General features: G+C 46.6%; 1 protein-coding gene across 1 annotated transcript in view; it reads left to right on the forward strand.

The window, feature by feature from the left end:
* LOC144758699 (uncharacterized) overlaps positions 1–2,300 on the forward strand; it is a 69,834-nt gene extending 67,534 nt beyond the window's left edge. The window contains exon 2 of the mRNA XM_078646444.1: positions 2,244–2,300. Within this exon, the coding sequence (XP_078502570.1) occupies positions 2,244–2,300 (57 nt within the window). The remainder of the gene's footprint in view (positions 1–2,243) is intronic.
* Positions 2,301–20,858: the final 18,558 nt, after the last annotated feature.

Genomic DNA, 20,858 nt, shown 5'->3' on the forward strand with positions numbered 1-20,858 from the left:
ATGTTATTGAATTTGAGCTTCAACTCGGGCACCTGCTTTATTTATATCTTTAAGTGCTTCCTGTTGAGGTTTAATTTTCGTGACAGGAGCATCGTGCCAGAATGAATCCTGCCCTGCATGTTTTTCCAAGAAGACGCCACCGTTTTGTGCGATACCTCTACTCAACTGGAGTACTTTCTACTGCCTAATCATTCACTCATTAATCTTTATTTCGGCAATTTTTGCCCTTAAAGATGTACATACAATAATAAAATCAACAAATTACAAGGTACCGGGATGATAAAAATTATCACAGTAGTAAGCACAATAAGCAATAAAATGTATATTACAACAATCACTAAACAACTGCTTTAACAATTAAAAGAGATTGGATTTGAAAGTGCATGTGCATAGGTTAAAATTTAAGCGTTGTTTACTACAGCTCTACGCTTGTTCCATATTGCTGCAAGGAATTTTGCTACATCGAAAACAACCATGCTAGATAAATCAATTTTTTAAATCTGATAGGCTTACATGCAGTGTGTGACCCCCATATTTCTGCACAATGGCATAAGCCAATACCTCCTTATTCTTCTATAGGCCGGGCAGAAAAACATAATATGCAGGTCATTTTCCAGGTCACACTTGCAGCTGGGACAGTTTTTCGGGGAGGATGGAGACCATTTACAAGTAAAAGCTCTAATTGGTAGAGTGCCATACCTCCACTGTAGATACAGCTTCCTAGTTAAAACAGGAAACATATCATCCAGGGCACGTTCAAAATAATAACAATCTTTTTGCTTTAAAAAACAATCAGTTAAGGTGCCGGTTTGTACATTGCGTTTGGTGGATGTTAATTTTGTATCATAATAGAGTTTTGATAAACTTTTTCTTGAGACCCTAATACAGGCGCTTTCAGGCTCATACCACATTTGTGGAATCCCTAGCTTGGTAATTTCATTTTTTATATAATCGAGCCAAGGGATTTTTACCTCATTTCGGAGGCTTAAGATTTCAAGGAGTCCCTGCCTATAATTAAGAAGTTCCAGCGTGCTCCAGAGCCTCTTCAGAATGTTAATGGCTTAAGACCCAGGACCTCATTTATTGGCCTATGGCCCATATCAAATCTAAGTGGTAGCAAGGGAATGCTATGGGGCAAAGTTAGTACCTGTCTGAGGAATTAGTTTTCAGTAGTGATGATCTCCGGCCTACAGACATGCCCCCAGAGTTCGCCGCCATAGGTAATTGCACCTCTTGCCTGTGTTTTATACACCTCGATAGGTGGACCAATGGGTTTAATTGTAGAGGTAATCCATACATAAGAGCAAAGGTGCACAACACAATACTTAAGTTACAGTTCTAATAATCACAGACGTAGGTTTTCTTGGTTGTGATTTTCTTTATTCCAAAATGGTGTGCATTAAAAAAACACGGGTTTTTGCAGCCGACGCGTTTCGTCCACAAGGGACTTCTTCAGGGCTGCCATAAAAACAAACATATAGACATACAATTAAAATCTGAGTACAAAAAGGAATAGAAACACTTAGTCATAGAGACACTTGGTCATAGATGCAGCCAGGCTTAACAAAAAAGAATATATAACCTTCTGGTTATATTATTTCAGCTGACCATAATGGTCCCGTTCCTTAGAGCATTTGCAACCAAAAGCCATCCCTATTATGGCATATTGTTCTTACAACTTAAAAAAGAACAGAACAGTATGACAAATACATTGTTGTACATATTCTTGATGCACTAATCTATTTGACACGGTGCCCTAGTGATTTATGTTATACACATTCTAAGTTTCTCCATTTTGTTCTGCCATACTCCTCAAGAAGGATCAATACGTGAGGAGTCAAATTCAACAGTACAGTGGGAACCTACTTGGTGAGTAGAAGAGGTAACTGGAGGAAATATATGGGAAAGAAAAAGAGAAGAAGAAGAAGAAGGGAGAAAGCAAGCACAGTAAACTCTGGGTTGTACTTGAATAAAGATCTCAAATACCGAGTTCATTTGATAACAGGTAGTAGTGGTTTCTTTACAATATGATAGTCTCAGGAGGCTTCTTAGTTCGTAATGCTCGAGTTCCTATAGGGGAAATTCCCATAGACATTTGTACGGATAGAGCAAGAGCCCTCAAGAATCAATAAGGATTAATTATAAAGAATTGCTAGGTGTTCGATATAGGAACCCGGCAGTTCTCCAAATAAACCATATTATCTTTAAACATGTAATCATGTACTCTTCTGTATCTTCTGTAGATAGTGGAAGCTTCTTCTAGCCAGACGGATATTCATAATTTCACTATGAGTCCGTAGCAAAAATTTGATGACATGATTGTTTTATATGAACTAATTTGTTAGCATAATATAATCTATCCTGAGGGGACATAGGCCAATCACAGTTAAGTGCGATAGCTAGACAGAATATAGATACTAAGGGACAGAAAAATGTATAAAAAAGCCCTGTTGCACAGTCTACCCCTTAGGTAGTCTTGTGCAGTTTGATTATGGTACATTGCATGTTAATATTTTCTGTACGGTATCCTGCTTGGTGTCAGAGAAAAAGCGTATCCCAAATGGCATCACAAAGAATTGCTCCATACATTATTTGTCAAGAGTAACTCACCACATGATAGTCGTGTTGTGAGTGATATTGATAGGAGAAAGAAGATTATCTTCAAACATTTGACACGACGTCTAAGGTGAATCCTAAGAAGATAAGGCATCAATTGGATAGTGTTAGGCCAGTTTTAACAGCATTGTGGGAAAAAGGCTGTAAGCAGAAGTATTGTCTTACCTCTATAGCTGCTATAATCTCATTAATATCAGAGAAATATGGTAGGATGATTGATAGTCAGCAAACAGTGGCTCTGCAAGATAGAGTAAGAGAGCCACATAAATTGTCTATGCCTCTGATTTGAAGGACCACATCCATCTTTTAGGTCAACTGCAGAAGTATTTTTAAATCTTAATTCCAAATGTTAACATGATATCTAGTAGGAGGTTTGCTAGCATCCATAAGGCTGAGTTCTAATAACTGATTTGAAGGACCTTAAGTCTACTATAGTAAAATCCGAGGCATTCTAATATTAAGGCATTCTAATATTAAGTTCCATGCTACAGCCGTGCCTGTCCTCACTAGTAGTGCGTAACGACCAATAGTAATAGGATCAGAAACAGTCCCGTGGTAAGATAAACAAAATGACCATGATAGATTCTGTATATCTATTTCCAACATATACCAACATGGGGGCCAACGGTATGTTGTATATATATACATTGGTAAACCTATCCCCCCATTAGGAAAAGAAAACCCTTTCCTTCGTTAGTTCCTACAGGCTGGCAAGTCCATCAGATTTACAAAGGCAACAACGACCCATATAACGCTTACCTTAATAAAGTCCTAAGTTGCTCTTGACACCAATCTTCACACCGCACCGCATGACAACGGCTTTCTTCCCGGGTTAGAGGCACGAAATTGTTCTAACCGCTAGCGCTATTTAAAGGGTCAACCTAATCACTAACGAGAGACACCTGATTTCCAATCTCCCGCTGCCGGCGTTTCATAGCGGCCATCTTGCATAAGCTCTGAGGTAAAGGATCGTGTATGGCCGACATGTTTGTGAAGCACAATGATTCCACATATAACTAAAAGTAAAGAGTCCACTTATAAACGAACAAGTTAAACGCCTCAATATTGTAACCCTCTTCTCTAGACGTAATGGTCTCTTTAACTTTGTTTATATAAAGCTCTCTGTCTCATTTTCTATTGATCTGTGTCTTTGTTTGAATAACTTTTGTAAGTCAGCAATTGTAGACTTAATATTATGTGCACAGCAATGCATGACGTTTTGTCCCTTCCAACATGGCGCCCATTTTCTCACGTACTTCCTTTTTTACCTCTTTCCAGCTGTTCGAATAAAAACGTATCCTCCATATTGAGGCGTTTAACTTGTTCCTTTATAAGTGAACTCTTTACTTATAGTTATATGTGGAATATACCCGAAATATATAGTGTGAGAAGTTGGCCTGATAGGTGATGTTTCCAATTCTGGAACCACCTTATATCAGACCAAACAATCCCTTATGGTGTCTGGTTGTTAGACAAGCTATCCTAGGGGTAGCATGGACTAAGCAGCCTAAAGGCTTAACTTAAGAGGTCGTGTTATACCACATACAATCCTGTAATATCAAATGAAAGGACACCACACAAGTATATATTATAAAAATATATGTATTTATTACTAAAAACAATCCCCAGTATTCTTTATGAATAAAGGGGCACAAGCGTTAAATCAAAAGCACAGTTTAAACATACAAAGTTGCACAATTATGGATGAGGGCGGGGGCCACTCAAACCATATACTAAACAAGTGGTATAAGAGATACCAATCGAACAGTGGTTAGGCCTAGGGCCTAGGGAATCGCTGGGAGCAGTCGGGACAAGCAATGCTGAAGTCGGGAGAGGCCCACGGGATTCGGGTGCAGTGCGGAAAGCGCACGCATGCACCAATGTTAACCAATGGTGCGTAAAAGTTGTTAAGTTAAAGTTTTAAGGACACTTCCGCTGCACCTAGAGGAACAAAACTTAAGACACAGACCCTAGAGATGTGTACCAGTGTGGGAACACCGGCAGAGCAAAGTTACCTCACCCACAGGAAGCGGATGCACAGGGTCGAAGTTGAGTCGGGTTTCGTCACGCAGGCTCTTGGTGCTTGAAGCTGAAAGGGCTGCAGGCGGGGTGAAAGAGAAGTGTCCGGTGGAGTCCAAGGGTGGACTCAAGTCGAGAAGTACCTGAAAGCAGAGGGGACAGAGTCTGGGTCACTCAGCAGTGACCAGGGTGGAACCAGGACGGAACCAGGCAATGTCGGGCGCAATCAGGTGGTCGTCGAGGAGCTTCTCTCCGCAGTCACGTGGGCTCTGGGGCATCTGCGACGTCCAGGAGCGGGTCACGATCTGTCCCATGAGGGCTCTCACCGTCGGCGCAGTCGGCTTCAAGTTTGGAGCAAACAACACTTGGCAAGAGCAATCCACGCGGAACCGGGAGATTGCTTCTCACTCGAACCCGGATGGTCAGAGTGGGGGCTCCTTTTCAGGGGAGCTGGTGCAGATCTGGAGCAACCAGATTCGCAGGTCGAATTTCAAAGTTCGTCGGCACAGGGGCCACTAGCCGGCTGGCAAGTGACCGGGCCAACGCGTTGAGCAAAAAGTAGCAGAAGGGCCCCACGCAGCCTCAGCGAGTGTAGAGGGGTGAGCTTCGGTGCAAGAGTGGCTCAGGGTTAGGGCTTCTCAGACCCCGGTGTACAGCTTCGAGGGTCACTCATGGGCAGCACGGTCAGCATCTCGTGGTCTTTCCAAGATGGCGTGCCCCACGCTTCCGGTCGCCTTCACGGGTCTCAGCTCTGCAGGGACTGTGGATCGGGCTGTTAGAAGGCAGGCAAGCTTGATCTCTTCGATCTCTGTTGCTCGAGTTCCGGCGGGAACTGCGACAAAGCAGACGTCGATGGCTGGATGGTGCCTGTTAGCACAGGGTGGTCACTCCTTGACCACAAGGGAGATTCTTCGGGCTTCTACGTCGAGTAGGATGTCGAAGGGTCCAGAGTTTCGTTTCTTATGTTTCATCAGGATAATCTGAAGTGCATTGGCACTGTTCCTAGTTTTATACTAATTTTGGGGGCTGGATTACCTGCTAGGTCCCCTCCTATGGGTGGGACCCAGGAAGGGGGTGGATACACCCCTTTCCTTTGATCCAGGCCGCCCTGGCACGAGGGCTGGAGTGCCCCAGAACCGGTTTGGCCGGATTATGCAAGGGGCAGCCTTGTGCTCCCCATGCAGTGTCTGGTTTCTTTCAAACCTCCCTGCTACAATCCACTATCTCCTGTCTGGAGGGTGGTAACACCTCCCTGCGACAGGAAACCCTTTGTCCAGGCCCCATTTGGCTGAGTTTCGGTCAGCTTCAGGGGGTCAGACTCTTGTCTGTGGCAGAGGCATCCATTTTGTGGATCTAAGGTCCTTTTAGAAATTAACCGCATTTAAGCAAAGTAACATGTCTTACCCCTCTAGAGGGGTGGAATGCTATCCCCGTCGCCAGAACTGGCGAGGGGATAGTATTCCAAATCGTATGACACCTTACACGACATGTTTTGATAAAGCCAAACCAGAGTTGCTATATACCCGCGAGGATTATAAGGCACTTAAGAGTATATGGTATGGCATTATCCTGAAACAGCTTAGGGAGTTGTTCCCGACAGCTGCAGACAGGCTCAGCTCATGCTAGAGCTCCATCTCACATTAAACCACGCACTCTGCCTCCAGGATTGATGAGGCCTTCCATAGGAGTGTCGCACAGGTTTATATGTGTCCAGATATAGGTTTAGATATAGGTATACTAAATCTAAGTAAGGGGTGATTACACCACCTTACCCCAGCTGAGTGATCAGCCAATTGTGTCAATTTAAGAACCAGCCAGGGGTGGCAAAAGATATGCTGCAGCCCCTGGTAGGCCTTGGTGGCCCCTATGCCCTGGGCACCTATAGTGCATTATACAGGGGCTGACAAGGAGTCCATTTCCAATTGTGGTATGTACCTAGGGTACATGGAATCCATTTTACAGAGAGAGCAGATGGCCTGGGGCCCTGATTAGCAGGGAACCAGGTCAACTAAGTCAAAAAACCAGCTAAACACAGGCAAAAAATCTGGGGTAACCATAGTCAGGTAGCCACCTTCCTACATAACCCCCCCCCAAACGAAAGGAGATAAGGCTATCCTTGGCCAGGTAAGCCTATATTGCCTGAGTGGCCATATAAGGAAGTACCTGCACTAGCATGGGTACCCCCTGTCTCATGGTCCACTAAGCAGTCCCTCACCCTTGGGTTATTAGAGGGTCTCCACCATAGGGAATCACTACCTTGGGTGTGTTTATGCAAAGTTAAAGGCTGGTTTGGATATGGAGTATTGAAGTGAGGCTCCACTAATTTAGGGCTCAGATTCCTCCAATTATCTTCCACCATGGGTGCCTTTCTTTCTTTAACTGAGTTGCACTGTGCTCTCAGGGTCAACCTCTGGCTACCTAAAGCTGGAGGCTGGGTCCCTCTGTTTGGCTTGCTGGAGGGACAGTTCAGGTTTGGGCCCTTTTGGTCCCAGGTTTGGCTGTGCCCAACAGAATCCATCTGTGGGAGGTCCCTAACTGTTTTTAAGGGGGCTCCCTCAGGAGTTTTTAAAGTTTTCACCTCACTAGGGCTACTAGTTTTGGTGCCCCTAATCTGTTGATGGGGGTGCTTTATTTGACAGGGGGCCCTCTGGGTCTCACTGTCCTTCTTGTCCTCTGCAGCCCTGGGCTGAGTAAGGCAAGGTAGAGAGGGGCAGGTTACCTGCTCCAGACTGGGTCCCACCTGAGAAGGGTCCACTGACATCAGAGGCTCTGTCAGGCTAGGCCTAACCACCTCTGGGGCAGTTCCTTCATCAGGGGTAAGATCAGTTCCCTGAGGAGGCTGATCCTTTCCTAAAGTCTGGTGAGGGGGAGATTTCTCGTCCTCCTCTGTGCTCTCAGTTTGTGTGAAGTTATCCATCATTTCAGGCTTCACAACACACATATCAGTTTGAGTTTGGGCTGTGGCCATCACAGCCCCACCAACCTTTTCAGGAGGGAACTCAGTTTGGGTTTCTGCTGTTATCATAACAGCTTTGCTATTCTGTTCAGGAAGAGCTTCTGCTAAAGATGGGGCAGAGAGTTGCTCAGCCCTACCAACCTTTCCAGGAAGGACATCTTGGATTGGGGCTGTAGCTAGTACAGCCCCACTAACCTTTCCATTGGAATTCACCATTCTAGAATGGGTCTCCTGTTCAACCTCAGCCCAGGCTGAGATTTCCAAATCATTACCAAGTAGACAGTCCACAGGCAAGTTTGATGACACTGCCACTCTCTTTGGGCCAATGACACCTCCCCAGCTGAGACTTACTACTGCCATGGGATGATTTGTTTTGATGCCATCAATGTTTGTCACCTGGTATGTGGCACCAAGTAAAAGTTGTTTAGAGGGAACTATACCATCAGCCACCATGGTGATGCTAGCCCCTGTGTCTCTAAAAGCTTCAACTTTCAAACCATTGATGATGGGTTCTTGTCTATATTTGCTCAAAGTATTTGGGCAATCAGAGAAGTTGGCAAACCCCATGCCAGTCTCACAAACAAGATTATTTGGGGATGGGGACCTGGATAGGCCAGGGTCCTCCTGGGCTCCAAAAGTAAACCCACTCAGATTCCTGGGTGTGCTCCCACTTCCTGGGGGATTACTGTTGACAGTAACAGGAGGTGTTGGAGCTGGCTTTGGAGGTATATTCTCTTTATTGCCATTCTTGGGACAACAGTTGTCTGTTTTGTAATGCCCAACCTGCTTACAGACATGGCAATAGGGCTTTTTCTCTGTTGAAGAAGTGTCTTGGGACCCACCCCCACTCTTGGAGTTTTGGGGCCCTGGGGAAGTCTTTTCTTTATTTTTATCCCCACCCTTATCTTGAGGCTTGGTAGACTCCTTCTTCTGGTTACTGTCCTGATTCTTAGGCCTAATCCTGGTTCTGACCCACTTGTCTGCCTTCTTTCCCAATTCTCGGGGAGAGGTCAGATCAGAGTCCACCAGGTGCTGGTGTAAGAGCTGGTTCTGACAATTACTTAGGATCTGCTCCCTCATAATCAAATTATACAATCCTGTAAAGTCATGTACTTTGCTGCCATGTAGCCAACCCTCCAGAGCCTTAGTAGCACAATCTACAAAATCAGTCCAGTCCTGTGTCTGTGTCTTCTGGGTGTCTCTGAACTTCAACCTGTACTGTTCAGTGGTTAAGCCAAACCCATCTATCAGAACACTCTTCGGGACTTTGTAATTGTTTGCATCCTCATGTCTAACAGCGAGGAGCCTATCTCTCCCTTTCTCTGAAAAGGAGTACCATAAGATTGCTGCCCACTGTTCCTCAGGAACCAGCTGTACCATGCAGGCTCTCTCAAGAGCAGTTATCCACTTGTGGATGTCATCCCCTTCCTTGTAGGGGGGCACAATCTTTGTCAGGTTTCTACTATCATAGGACCTGGGTTTCTCTTTAGGAATATTGCTGCCACCAGTGGCATCTAAGCCACACAATTTCTGCTCTCTTGCCAAGGCAAGTCTAGCTTGAGCCAAGGCTACCTCCTCCCTCTCTATTTGGAGTTTGTCAGCCCTCATTCTGGCCTCATGCTCTTTTTTCTGAGAAGGGGTCATCCCTCTCTGAGATTCTCTTGAGGCACTAAAAATATGAGAGTCCCCTGCTGGAGATATCACTCTTCTGTTGCCTGGGAGAATGTTATAGGGTCTGGGGAGGTGCTGGCCCTCTCCATTCCCAAGTAGGTTTAAGTTGGCCTGGCTAATCCTGGCAACTATAACCTGGCTACCCCTCTGATCCTGATCTTCTGGGTCCTCTACATCTGAGTCCTCCTCCTCCTCCTCCTCCTCTTCCTCCTCTTCTTCTTCCTCTGGAGGGGTATCAGTTACAGGGGGGTTCACTCCATCTCCTGATTCTAAGGGAGATGCATTTCCCTTCTCTAAGTCATCCTGCTCTAGAATGGCTATCAGGATAGGACAGGTGGGACTTCTGCCCCTTTTTAACCCTCTTGATATGCACAAGGCAATCAAGTCCTTTCGGGTTAATTTGTCATAGCTGGAAGTTGCCTTGGTAAGGTCAACTGTCACAGGAGCAGACCCTGAGGCTTTTCCTGTGTCAGACATGACTCTAGTGTGGTGTAAGTGATGCACCTACCTACACTAAGTGTTTCCCTACTGTACCTTGCTAGTGAGTTGTAGTCAGGGTGTGCTAATCCCGTTAATCTACAACTACTAAGTTCAGTAGAACTTAAATATGCTAAGCTTTTGATTTATATGTACCTAAAGGTACTTGATGTGATCTTTCAATTTGATAAAAGATTGCAATGGTGAAACAACAGCAAGCTCAAATCCCACCGCTGCCACCAATGTGAGAAGTTGGCCTGATAGGTGATGTTTCCAATTCTGGAACCACCTGATATCAGACCAAACAATCCCTTATGGTGTCTGGTTGTAAGTCAACCTTGTTAGACAAGCTATCCTAGGGGTAGCATGGACTAAGCAGCCTAAAGGCTTAACTTAAGAGGTCGTGTTAAGCGAGCTGTTTTACCACATACAATCCTGTAATATCAAATGAAAGGACACCACACAAGTATATATTATAAAAATATATGTATTTATTACTAAAAACAATCCCCAGTATTCTTTTTGAATAAAGGGGCACAAGCGTTAAATCAAAAGCACAGTTTAAACATACAAAGTTGCACAATTATGGATGAGGGCGGGGGCCACTCAAACCATATACTAAACAAGTGGTATAAGAGATACCAATCGAACAGTGGTTAGGCCTAGGACCTAGGGAATCGCTGGGAGCAGTCGGGACAAGCAATGCTGAAGTCGGGAGAGGCCCACGGGATTCGGGTGCAGTGCGGAAAGCGCACGCATGCACCAATGTTAACCAATGGTGCGTAAAAGTTGTAAAGTTAAAGTTTTAAGGACACTTCCGCTGAACCTAGAGGAACAAAACTTAAGACACAGACCCTAGAGATGTGTACCAGTGTGGGAACACCGGCAGAGCAAAGTTACCTCACCCACAGGAAGCGGGTGCACAGGGTCGAAGTTGAGTCGGGTTTCGTCACGCAGGCTCTTGGTGCTTGAAGCTGAAAGGGCTGCAGGCGGGGTGAAAGAGAAGTGTCCGGTGGAGTCCAAGGGTGGACTCAAGTCGAGAAGTACCTGAAAGCAGAGGGGACAGAGTCTGGGTCACTCAGCAGTGACCAGGGTGGAACCAGGACGGAACCAGGCAATGTCGGGTGCAATCAGGTGGTCGTCGAGGAGCTTCTCTCCGCTGTCATGTGGGCTCTGGGGCATCTGCGACGTCCAGGAGCGGGTCACGATCTGTCCCACAAGGGCTCTCACCGTCGGCGCAGTCGGCTTCAAGTTTAGAGCAAACAACACTTGGCAAGAGCAATCCACGCGGAACCGGGAGATTGCTTCTCACTCAAACCAGGAGGGTCAGAGTGGGGGCTCCTTTTCAGGGGAGCTGGTGCAGATCTGGAGCAACCAGATTCGCAGGTCGAATTTCAAAGTTCGTCGGCACAGGGGCCACTAGCCGGCTGGCAAGTGACCGGGCCAACGCGTTGAGCCAAAAGTAGCAAAAGGGCCCCACGCAGCACTCAGCGAGTGTAGAGGGGTGAGCTTCGGTGCAATAGTGCCTCGGGGTTGGGGCTTCTCAGACCCCGGTGTACAGCTTCGAGGGTCACTCGTGGGCTGCACGGTCAGCGTCTCGTGGTCTTGCCAAGATGGCGTGCCCCGCGCTTCCGGTCGCCTCCACGGGTCTCAGCTCTGCAGGGACTGTGGATCGGGCTGTTAGAAGGCAGGCAAGCTTGATCTCGTCGATCTCTGTCGCTCGAGTTCCGGCGGGAACTGCGACAAAGCAGACGTCGATGGCTGGATGGTGCCTGTTTGCACAGGGTGGTCACTCCTTGACCACAAGGGAGATTCTTCGGGCTTCTACGTCGAGTAGGATGTCGAAGGGTCCAGAGTTTCGTTTCTTATGTTTCATCAGGATAATCTGAAGTGCATTGGCACTGCTCCCAGTCTTATACTAATTTTGGGGGCTGGATTACCTGCTAGGTCCCCTCCTATGGGTGGGACCCAGGAAGGGGGTGGATACACCCCTTTCCTTTGATCCAGGCCGCCCTGGCACGAGGGCTGGAGTGCCCCAGAACCGGTTTGGCCGGATTATGCAAGGGGCAGCCTTGTGCTCCCCATGCAGTGTCTGGTTTCGGTCAGCTTCAGGGGGTCAGACTCTTGTCTGTGGCAGAGGCATCCATTTTGTGGATCTAAGGTCCTTTTAGAAATTAACCGCATTTAAGCAAAGTAACAAGTCTTACCCCTCTAGAGGGGTGGAATGCTATCCCCGTCTCCAGAACTGGCGAGGGGATAGTATTCCAAATCGTATGACACCTTACACGACATGTTTTGATAAAGCCAAACCACAGTTGCTATATAACCGCGAGGATTATAAGGCACTTAAGAGTATATGGTATGGCATTATCCTGAAACAGCTTAGGGAGTTGTTCCCGACAGCTGCAGACAGGCTCAGCTCATGCTAGAGCTCCATCTCACATTAAACCACGCACTCTGCCTCCAGGATTGATGAGGCCTTCCATAGGAGTGTCTCACAGGTTTATATGTGTCCAGATATAGGTTTAGATATAGGTATACTATATCTAAGTAAGGGGTGATTACACCACCTTACCCCAGCTGAGTGATTAGCCAGTTGTGTCAATTTAAGAACCAGCCAGGGGTGGCAAAAGATATGCTGCAGCCCCTGGTAGGCCTTGGTGGCCCCTATGCCCTGGGCACCTATAGTGCATTATACAGGGGCTGACAAGGAGTCCATTTCCAATTGTGGTATGTACCTAGGGTACATGGAATCCATTTTACAGAGAGAGCAGATGGCCTGGGGCCCTGATTAGCAGGGAACCAGGTCAACTAAGTCAAAAAACCAGCTAAACACAGGCAAAAAATCTGGGGTAACGATAGTCAGGTAGCCACCTTCCTACATATAGGGATTATGAGATTACGATATCCAGGTGCGTTACAATGCTCCTTTGAATATCGTATACAAATGAAGCAATGTTTTTTTTTTGCTTTCTTTTTCCATCTGTTCTATCGCTATTACCCATGGTAAAAATCTTTACCTCAAGCCCTGAAAACTTGCCTTACGAACATTTCCACGGCTCATAGAGTTCGGCTTCGTGCCCTACCCAAGATGGCTGACACGAAGGAGAGACGGTATATAATGGAAATATAGGTTTTCGTCTGTGTGAAGAAGAATTATAACAAATTACATATTTAGGAACAAAATATTCAGCCCGCGGGTACTGTGGGCTTATCTTCCCCACGTTTGTATTCCATTAAAATCATTGTGCTTCACAAACATGTCGGCCATACACGATATATGCGGTGCGGTGTGACTGTTTCTGTTCCTATTACTAAATCAGTTATTAGAACTCAGCGTTATGGATGCTAGCAAACCTCCTACTAGATATCATGTTAACATTTGGAATTAAGATTTAAAAATACTTCTGCAGTTGACCTAAAAGATGGATGTGGTCCTTCAAATCAGAGGCATAGACAATTTATGTGGCTCTCTTACTCTATCTTTCAGAGTCACTGTTTGCTGACTATCAATCATCCTACCATATTTCTCTGATATTAATGAGATTATAGCAGCTATAGAGGTAAGACAATACTTCTGCTTACAGTGTTTTTCCCACAATGCTGTTAATACTGGCCAAACACTATCCAATTGATGCCTTATCTTCTTAGGATTCACCTTAGACGTCGTGTCAAATGTTTGAAGATAATCTTCTTTCTCCTATCAATATCACTCACAACACGACTATCATGTGGTGAGTTACTCTTGACAAATAATGTATGGAGCAATTCTTTGTGATGCCATTTGGGATACGCTTTTTCTCTGACACCAAGCAGGATACCGTACAGAAAATATTAACATGCAATGTACCATAATCAAACTGCACAAGACTACCTAAGGGGTAGACTGTGCAACAGGGCTTTTTTATACATTTTTCTGTCCCTTAGTATCAATATTCTGTCTAGCTATCGCACTTAACTGTGATTGGCCTATGTCCCCTCAGGATAGATTATATTATGCTAACAAATTAGTTCATATAAAACAATCATGTCCTCAAATTTTTGCTACAGACTCATAGTGAAATTATGAATATCCGTCTGGTTAGAAGAAGCTTCCACTATCTACAGAAGATACAGAAGAGTACATGATTACATGTTTAAAGATAATATGGTTTATTTGGAGAACTGCCGGGTTCCTATATCGAACACCTAGCAATTCTTTATAATGAATCCTTATTGATTCTTGAGGGCTCTTGCTCTATCCTTCCAAATGTCTATGGGAATTTCCCCTTTAGGAACTCGAGCATTACGAACTAAGAAGCCTCCTGAGACGATCATATTGTAAAGAAACTACTACTACCTGTTATCAAATGAACTCGGTATGTGAGATCTTTATTCAAGTACAAGCCAGAGTTTACTGTGCTTGCTTTCTCCCTTCTTCTTCTTCTTCTCTTTTCTTTCCCATATCTTTCCTCCAGTTACCTCTTCTACTCACCAAGTAGGTTCCCACTGTACCGTTCAATTTGACTCCTCACGTATTGATCCTTCTTGAGGAGTATGGCAGAACAAAATGGAGAAACTTAGAATGTGTATAACATAAATCACTAGGGCACCGTGTCAAATAGATTAGTGCATCAAGAATATGTACAACAATGTATTTGTCATACTGTTCTGTTCTTTTTTAAGTTTTAAGAACAATGTGCCATAATAGGGATGGCTTTTGGTTGCAAATGCTCTAAGGAACGTGACCATTATGGTCAGCTGAAATAATATAACCAGAAGGTTATATATTCTTTTTTGTTAAGCCTGGCTGCATCTATGACCAAGTGTCTCTATGACTAAGTGTTTCTATTCCTTGTTTAACTCAGATTTTAATTGTATGTCTATATGTTTGTTTTTATGGCAGCCCTGAAGAAGTCCCTTGTGGACGAAACGCGTCGGCTGCAAAAACCCGTGTTTATTGAATGTACACCATTTTGGAATAAAGAAAATCACAACCAAGAAAACCTACGTCTGTGATTATTAGAACTGTAACTTAAGTATTGTGTTGTGCACCTTTGCTCTTATGTATGGATTACCTTAGTGTAATGGTTTCCAGGCAGGTTCCGCAGGAGCGCCAGGAATCCGAAGACAATCCACAGCCTTCCCCTACGGCCTTCCGACTCTATCAAACACTAGAGTACCGAGAGGCTCGCCAGGGGAAAACAGGGAGACAAAACAAGGAAAGGCGGGGAAGACAAAGACTGTGGCTGTAATCTTCTGTGTGTAAGTGGTAGAAATACTGCAAGGACTTCTGGTGGATGTGAGGGCTGAAAGAAAACACAGACTTTCTAACCTCAGTTTACACAAAACAACGTCACTATTTGTTGTACATAATATTTACATACCATACAAGTTGTAAGCTACGTTGTAGAGTAGATCAGTAATCCCTGAAAAGGTTCAGCTCTAGCTAGTATATAAAAAACAAGAAACAATAGTAACTATTCAATATAGCTGAGAGCTTGTAGATGTCTGATTTGTAGAGCTCTTTTATAGTAACCTGTAGAAGGCTCCTAAACCAGCGTCTATAATGCCTTGGACAGGACAGGACTCTGATAATAACAACTCTGTTTATCTGAAAGTCAATGATACAAGACAATGTCTCATTCAAACACAATGTAAACTTAATCAAGGCACAAGACAAAGAAAACATAAGTGTAGCGCACAGCGCTGTTACCGTGATTCTGTGTAGTGAAGAGGAAAATCTGCGCCTCACACGAGTCCACGCAAGAAAACCCCAAACACTCAATATGTAGATGCCCAGGAATACAGGAAGTGAAAGGAATAGAATGGGTTACAGCCAAGCGGTAAGTAATGGGCAAGATATGGAAGGGAACCCACCAGATGGCGGAGACAATGGCCGGCCGCCGGGTGGGGGAGAAAGGTAACAAACCTAAATACCTAAAAGAGAGCCCTGCTGAACGGCGGAGACCAAGCCCGGCCGTCAGAGGAAGCAGGTAAGTGTCAGGGCTAACAGCAGGGATTACTACCCGGCCGGACGGCGGAGCAAAGCCCGGCCGTCGGGCGGAGCAGGAGAACAAAAGGGGAATTGCTGGGACTAATGCCCGGCCAGACGGCGGAGCACAAGCCCGGCCGTCGGGCGGGGCAGGAACAATGGAGGATGCGGGAACAACTGCCCGGCCGGACGGCGGAGAGCAAGCCCGGCCGTGGGAGGAAGCAGGGGAAAAGCAAACAAGGTTCCGTAGAAACAGGCGTAAGCCACGGAACAGCAAAGAGAGCCGGAAAACTTCTGGAACTGAGGACGAAGGAAAAACCCGGTCTCAGAAGGACCAGCAGGAAGTCAGGCAAAACGGGAACACGACGAAACTGCAATGACGGAGCTTGACGCCAGAACGTAAAGCGTTGCTCCAAGGGCTCTGCATGCATTTATAGAGTTTTTTCTTAAAGGGACAACACCTCGGGGATCTCGGGGCATGACACCTTAGTTCTTTGATGAACTAGCACTGTGACAGTGGGTGTCAGTCAGTGTGCACACACATTGCCCACACAAACTATTGGGGGCAAGTCACAATTACGAGTGATTTGGGTTAGGTGCTGTATGCTAGGAAGGTTCCACTGTCTACCTCTCTTTATTGAATGTTAATTGTAGAGGTGTTGGAAAGCTTAATAATACCGCCTATGAGCTGTGCCTGTTTGAGGTGAGATTTAATTTGATGAGGGGCCCATGTCCTATTTTCGTTTATAGTGACCACAAATAATCAAAAATCTGGACCCTTTCCAAGCTCGTCATACCAATTGTGGAGTTTGAGCGTGTGGTTGCTGGGGAGTTAAAAATCATAAATTTAGTTTTCAAAGCATTGATTTCCAGCCCCATGCCTCGCAAAATGTCACAAAACCATCCAATAGCCGTTGGATCCCCATCGGGGATTTTGACAGCAGCAGGGTGTCGTCAGCGAACATTATCGCAGGCACCCTGCTGCCGGCTAGCTTGAGGGCATCAGCGTCTGGTATACCCTCTAAGTGAGAGATTACCCCATTGACGTAGAGGCAGAACAGGGTCGGTGCTAAAACGCACCCCTGTCTTACCCCCCTGCCAACGAGGAATTTTGACGACAGCAGACCGTTCCTCCCACACCTGACCCGGGCAAAGTTCTCCTGGTGGAGCCGTATTAAAATATTCAAAAGTTGGGGTGGGATGCCCATCTCAGCGAGTACCACCCAGAACTTGCCTCTTGGAACCAAGTCGAAGGCAGCGCGTAAGTCCACGAAGACCGTGTATAAACAACCCCCTCCTATCCTGACAGTCTTCCAAAATAACAAAGTCAGGCGCAAGATCCGGTCCAACGTAGATATATTTTTTCTAAACCCTGCCTGGTAGGGACTCAATATAGAATTTTCCTCCATCCAGTCCTGGAGGCGGTCTATTATTAGCCTGCCAAAGATTGTTTGTGGGACATCGATCAAACTGATCGGCCTGTAATTGGCTGGGAGCAGAGGGGACCCCATTTTGTAGATGGGGACGATCCCTGCGCCCAGCCAAGTCCCAGGAACTGGCATACCTGTAAGGACTGCATTGTATATGGTTAGTAAATATGGAGCTTGACAACAAAGGGAGAGGTAGGGAGAAGGAGACACTCTCTCAGTCCCCAATCAATTGCGTATAAACAAGAAAAGAGAGGTCACTATGAGATATTTGAGTATTTTCTGTATCTAACCAACCCCGAACCTTGGCTTTAAAATACAGACACATAATACTCTTTGCTGTGTGCCTTAGGGATCATTCATTAAAATTTGTTTTTGATACCCTTTTTTTAGGCACTTTTAATTCTTCACTGTAAACTAGAACACGCCCTCCACACACAAACCAGCTCCGCAGTCTTTCTGGCGTCGTAGCACACCAAAGAGGCATTCGGCCTCTTTTGGTGGGGCCCGATGATGAAGCATGACACTGACCAGGTCAGTGTGTGAGGGCTTTCTTTACCACCCAAACCGGGTGTGGTAACCTTGTTTTGTCTCCTTAATTTGTGGTTCCTAGAAATCTCACTTAGCCTGAGCGAGTGATTGATCTGACCTCTCTTTTCTAGTAAATATGGAGCCCATATAGTGGGTTCATGCTTGAAGAAGTCACCTGGGAGCTTGTCCAGCCCTGGGGCCTTTCCAGCTGCCAGCTTAAGTATTGCATCAGTGTCCTCCCTCAGCGTGAGATCGGCAACATCCGATTGCCCAGTGGAATCTATCAAGGCCATCCCCAGGTCCCGGTGAGTATCGCCTGCTGCATATAGGGACCGAAAATGACCCTCCCAAGCACTTGCAGCTATTTTTGCCTCAACAGCGGCTGCTGGCTCCTCTGAGCCCGTGTTAATAATTGACCAGAACATACGAGGATCCCTGGCCGCAAGGGCGTTTGTTAGACTTGTACAGTTATCATGCTCCCATTCCTCTCTCGCAGACTTAAGTATTCTCTTGTAATCAGCTCTCCTAGCCTGTATTGCTGGCTTGTCCGTGTTCTGCTTTAAGGCAGAGACTAATTCTGCCTTTGCCTTTCTGCAGGCGGAATTGTACCATGTAACTCTCTTGCCCTTGGTCAGGCGCTTCATCATGCGTGGATAAAAAACCTCTACCAGGTTGTTTATTAGCTGGTCAAGCAGGGCCCCGAGCCTGTAGGGCGTGTCGGGGAGGGGGGTGAGCACTCTCGATTAAGGCACTAACCTCATCGAATACAGGAAGAATTCAGGCATAAAGCTCCGAAATGTGCTCTGGCTGGGGCACTAATTTAGCCCACTTAACTCTTAGCCTGTCATTAGTCAGGATCAGTCTCGGATCGGGAGCATCGGGGTCGTCCCCCTCATTTTCTGTGGTGATGCCAGGCATGGAGATTTCTAAACTTAGCGCATTGTGATTACTATCGTTCCTCGCAATCACAATGAATTCCCTCACCTTAGCCCAGGAGCGAGTTTCAACAAATACATAATCCAGGTGGGACTCCTGACCCAATTTGTTGTATGTACATTTTGGGGGGACATCCGAGTTCACCCGTCCATTACAAGTTCTGACTGAGTGCTTGAGCGTTAGTGCCATAATCTGGACTGCTAATGGTGTCCATGACCTGGGAGGTGGAGCCGCAGATGGCAGTATTGCCCAGTGGTCGTCCTTTTCCGTAACATTACCATCTGTCAAGCCTGACAGAGGCTCAAAGTGACAGTTAAAGTCACCCCCGATAACGAACTGGGTGCCACTAGGAATAGAACTTAGGAATAGACACAGTTCCTCAACCGTTTTGGACTCTCCAGTGATACTCACTGGTCTCGAATACACATTGACCACTGCAAGCCTATGGCCATTGGGCCATTCAAAAAGCACACACTGGACATCGTCGGATGCTGTATTCAGGGGCTTAGCCATACAGCCTGTTAGAAATGAGACCACCACTCCCAAGTCAGGGCAAGGGAGTTACACGCCAAGATAAACCCTGCTCACCCTCTAGGTAACGTGGCGCGAGCAGCAAGGCTAAACTTGGAGGCGATGTGAGTTAAGTGTTTGCGCGCGCACCCAGCAACAACACCCAGGCCCACCACAAGGGAAACTCCACACAAGGTTATATGTAAACATAGCCTTTGTATTACACCAAAACACATTAGATAAAAACACACACTTTACAATGTGCCAACAGGCACGGGCAGAATTTACAGGGGATATGTACAAGACAGGGCCACCTGTACCACTGTCAGGAATCAGCACTTTTAGAAGTAACACTTTTAAAAATAGCACTTAGAACATAAAATCACAGTAACACACAACCAGTAACTACTGGTAACCAGGACCTCACTAGCACCACCTGCACTAGGAGAAAAACAACCACCTAAGTATTACAATACCTGTAGGGGTGTAAGCACATAACACATGATGCATAAACATACATTCAGCGGTGTAAGGAAGGAAAACACATGACGCATCAACACACGTTCAGCTGTGAAAGGAACAAGGCACATGATGCATCAACAACACATTCAGAGGTGCAGAAAAAGAACAATTGCGCCAAACTCACATAAGTCACCACCTGTGACTGTCCATAGGCCAACTGGCCTTGTTGGGGCTAGGACGCCCTGTGTCCCAAATGTCAGGGTGGCCTAAACGTGGCAGCTGCCCACGAAGTGCTGGGCAGCTGTGTGAGACAAGACTGGGGCCCTAGATAAACAGAATGGCACTCACAAGCCTTTTCCAGGCTCTAAGAAATGAATGTGGCCTTCCAGAGCCTCGCTGGGCTCTAAACAAATGGAATGCCCCAGAGCCTCTCTGGGCTCCTTAACACTGGGGCGCCTTGAGCCTCTCTGGGCTCTTTACCAACAATTGCCGCCTTGTAGGAGCCTCGCAGGCTCAAGTAATGACTGGGCCCTTGGGAGCCTCGCTGGGCTCTAGAATTAAGAATTGCCCCCCTAGAGCCTCCGTGGCTCTGTGAACACAGGTGGCGCCGTCAGCCTCTCTGGTTGGAGTCCCTCCCCCTCCGGGGAACTCGGGGTCACTGAAGATGCCCCTGGAGCCTCGTGTCTCAAAGAAAGACTGCCCCTCTTTGTTGGAGTCCCACTCGGGGGACTCTAAAGACACCAATGCCCCCAAGAGCTACCAAGGTGAAGCCCCACTCACCGGGACTCACGAGGCAGCTCCTCTCTGTGGCGGTTTCTTCTCCACCCGGTCCTGCTTCTGGGGGCCGGGTGCTGGTAGTGGCGGCGGGCGGCGCTCTCTTCTTTGGGAGAGCCCCACGGGGGGAGAACCAGCACGCTTCCTTTCTGCTCCGGGCTTCCCTTCTCCGTGGAGCCCGGAGCACGACCAGGCCCGCCCCGTCTTCCCGGGCTTTGCCTGGCTTCCGGGTCGCGCTGCAGCCAATAGCAGCGCGGCGCTGGGGGGAATGGTGGCGGGACTTCCGGGTCGCCGTAGGCAGCGGCCCGGCAATGATTTCAATGCCCCTGGTCTGCGGCGGTGATTCTCGAGGGGCAATGCTGGGTGGGCACCGGCTGGTTAAAATTAAACAATAAATCGAGGTGGGCCCTCGATCTGGCTAAAAACAGCGCAAGGTCCCTGGCGGGGTGGGCACCTGCCAGGGAACGTTAAAATCGGCGTGGGCAGCCGCAAAAGGAAAAGTAAA

This window comes from Lissotriton helveticus, chromosome 1_1 (assembly GCF_964261635.1).
Source record: "Lissotriton helveticus chromosome 1_1, aLisHel1.1, whole genome shotgun sequence".
In the NCBI taxonomy this organism is placed as follows: domain Eukaryota; kingdom Metazoa; phylum Chordata; class Amphibia; order Caudata; family Salamandridae; genus Lissotriton; species Lissotriton helveticus.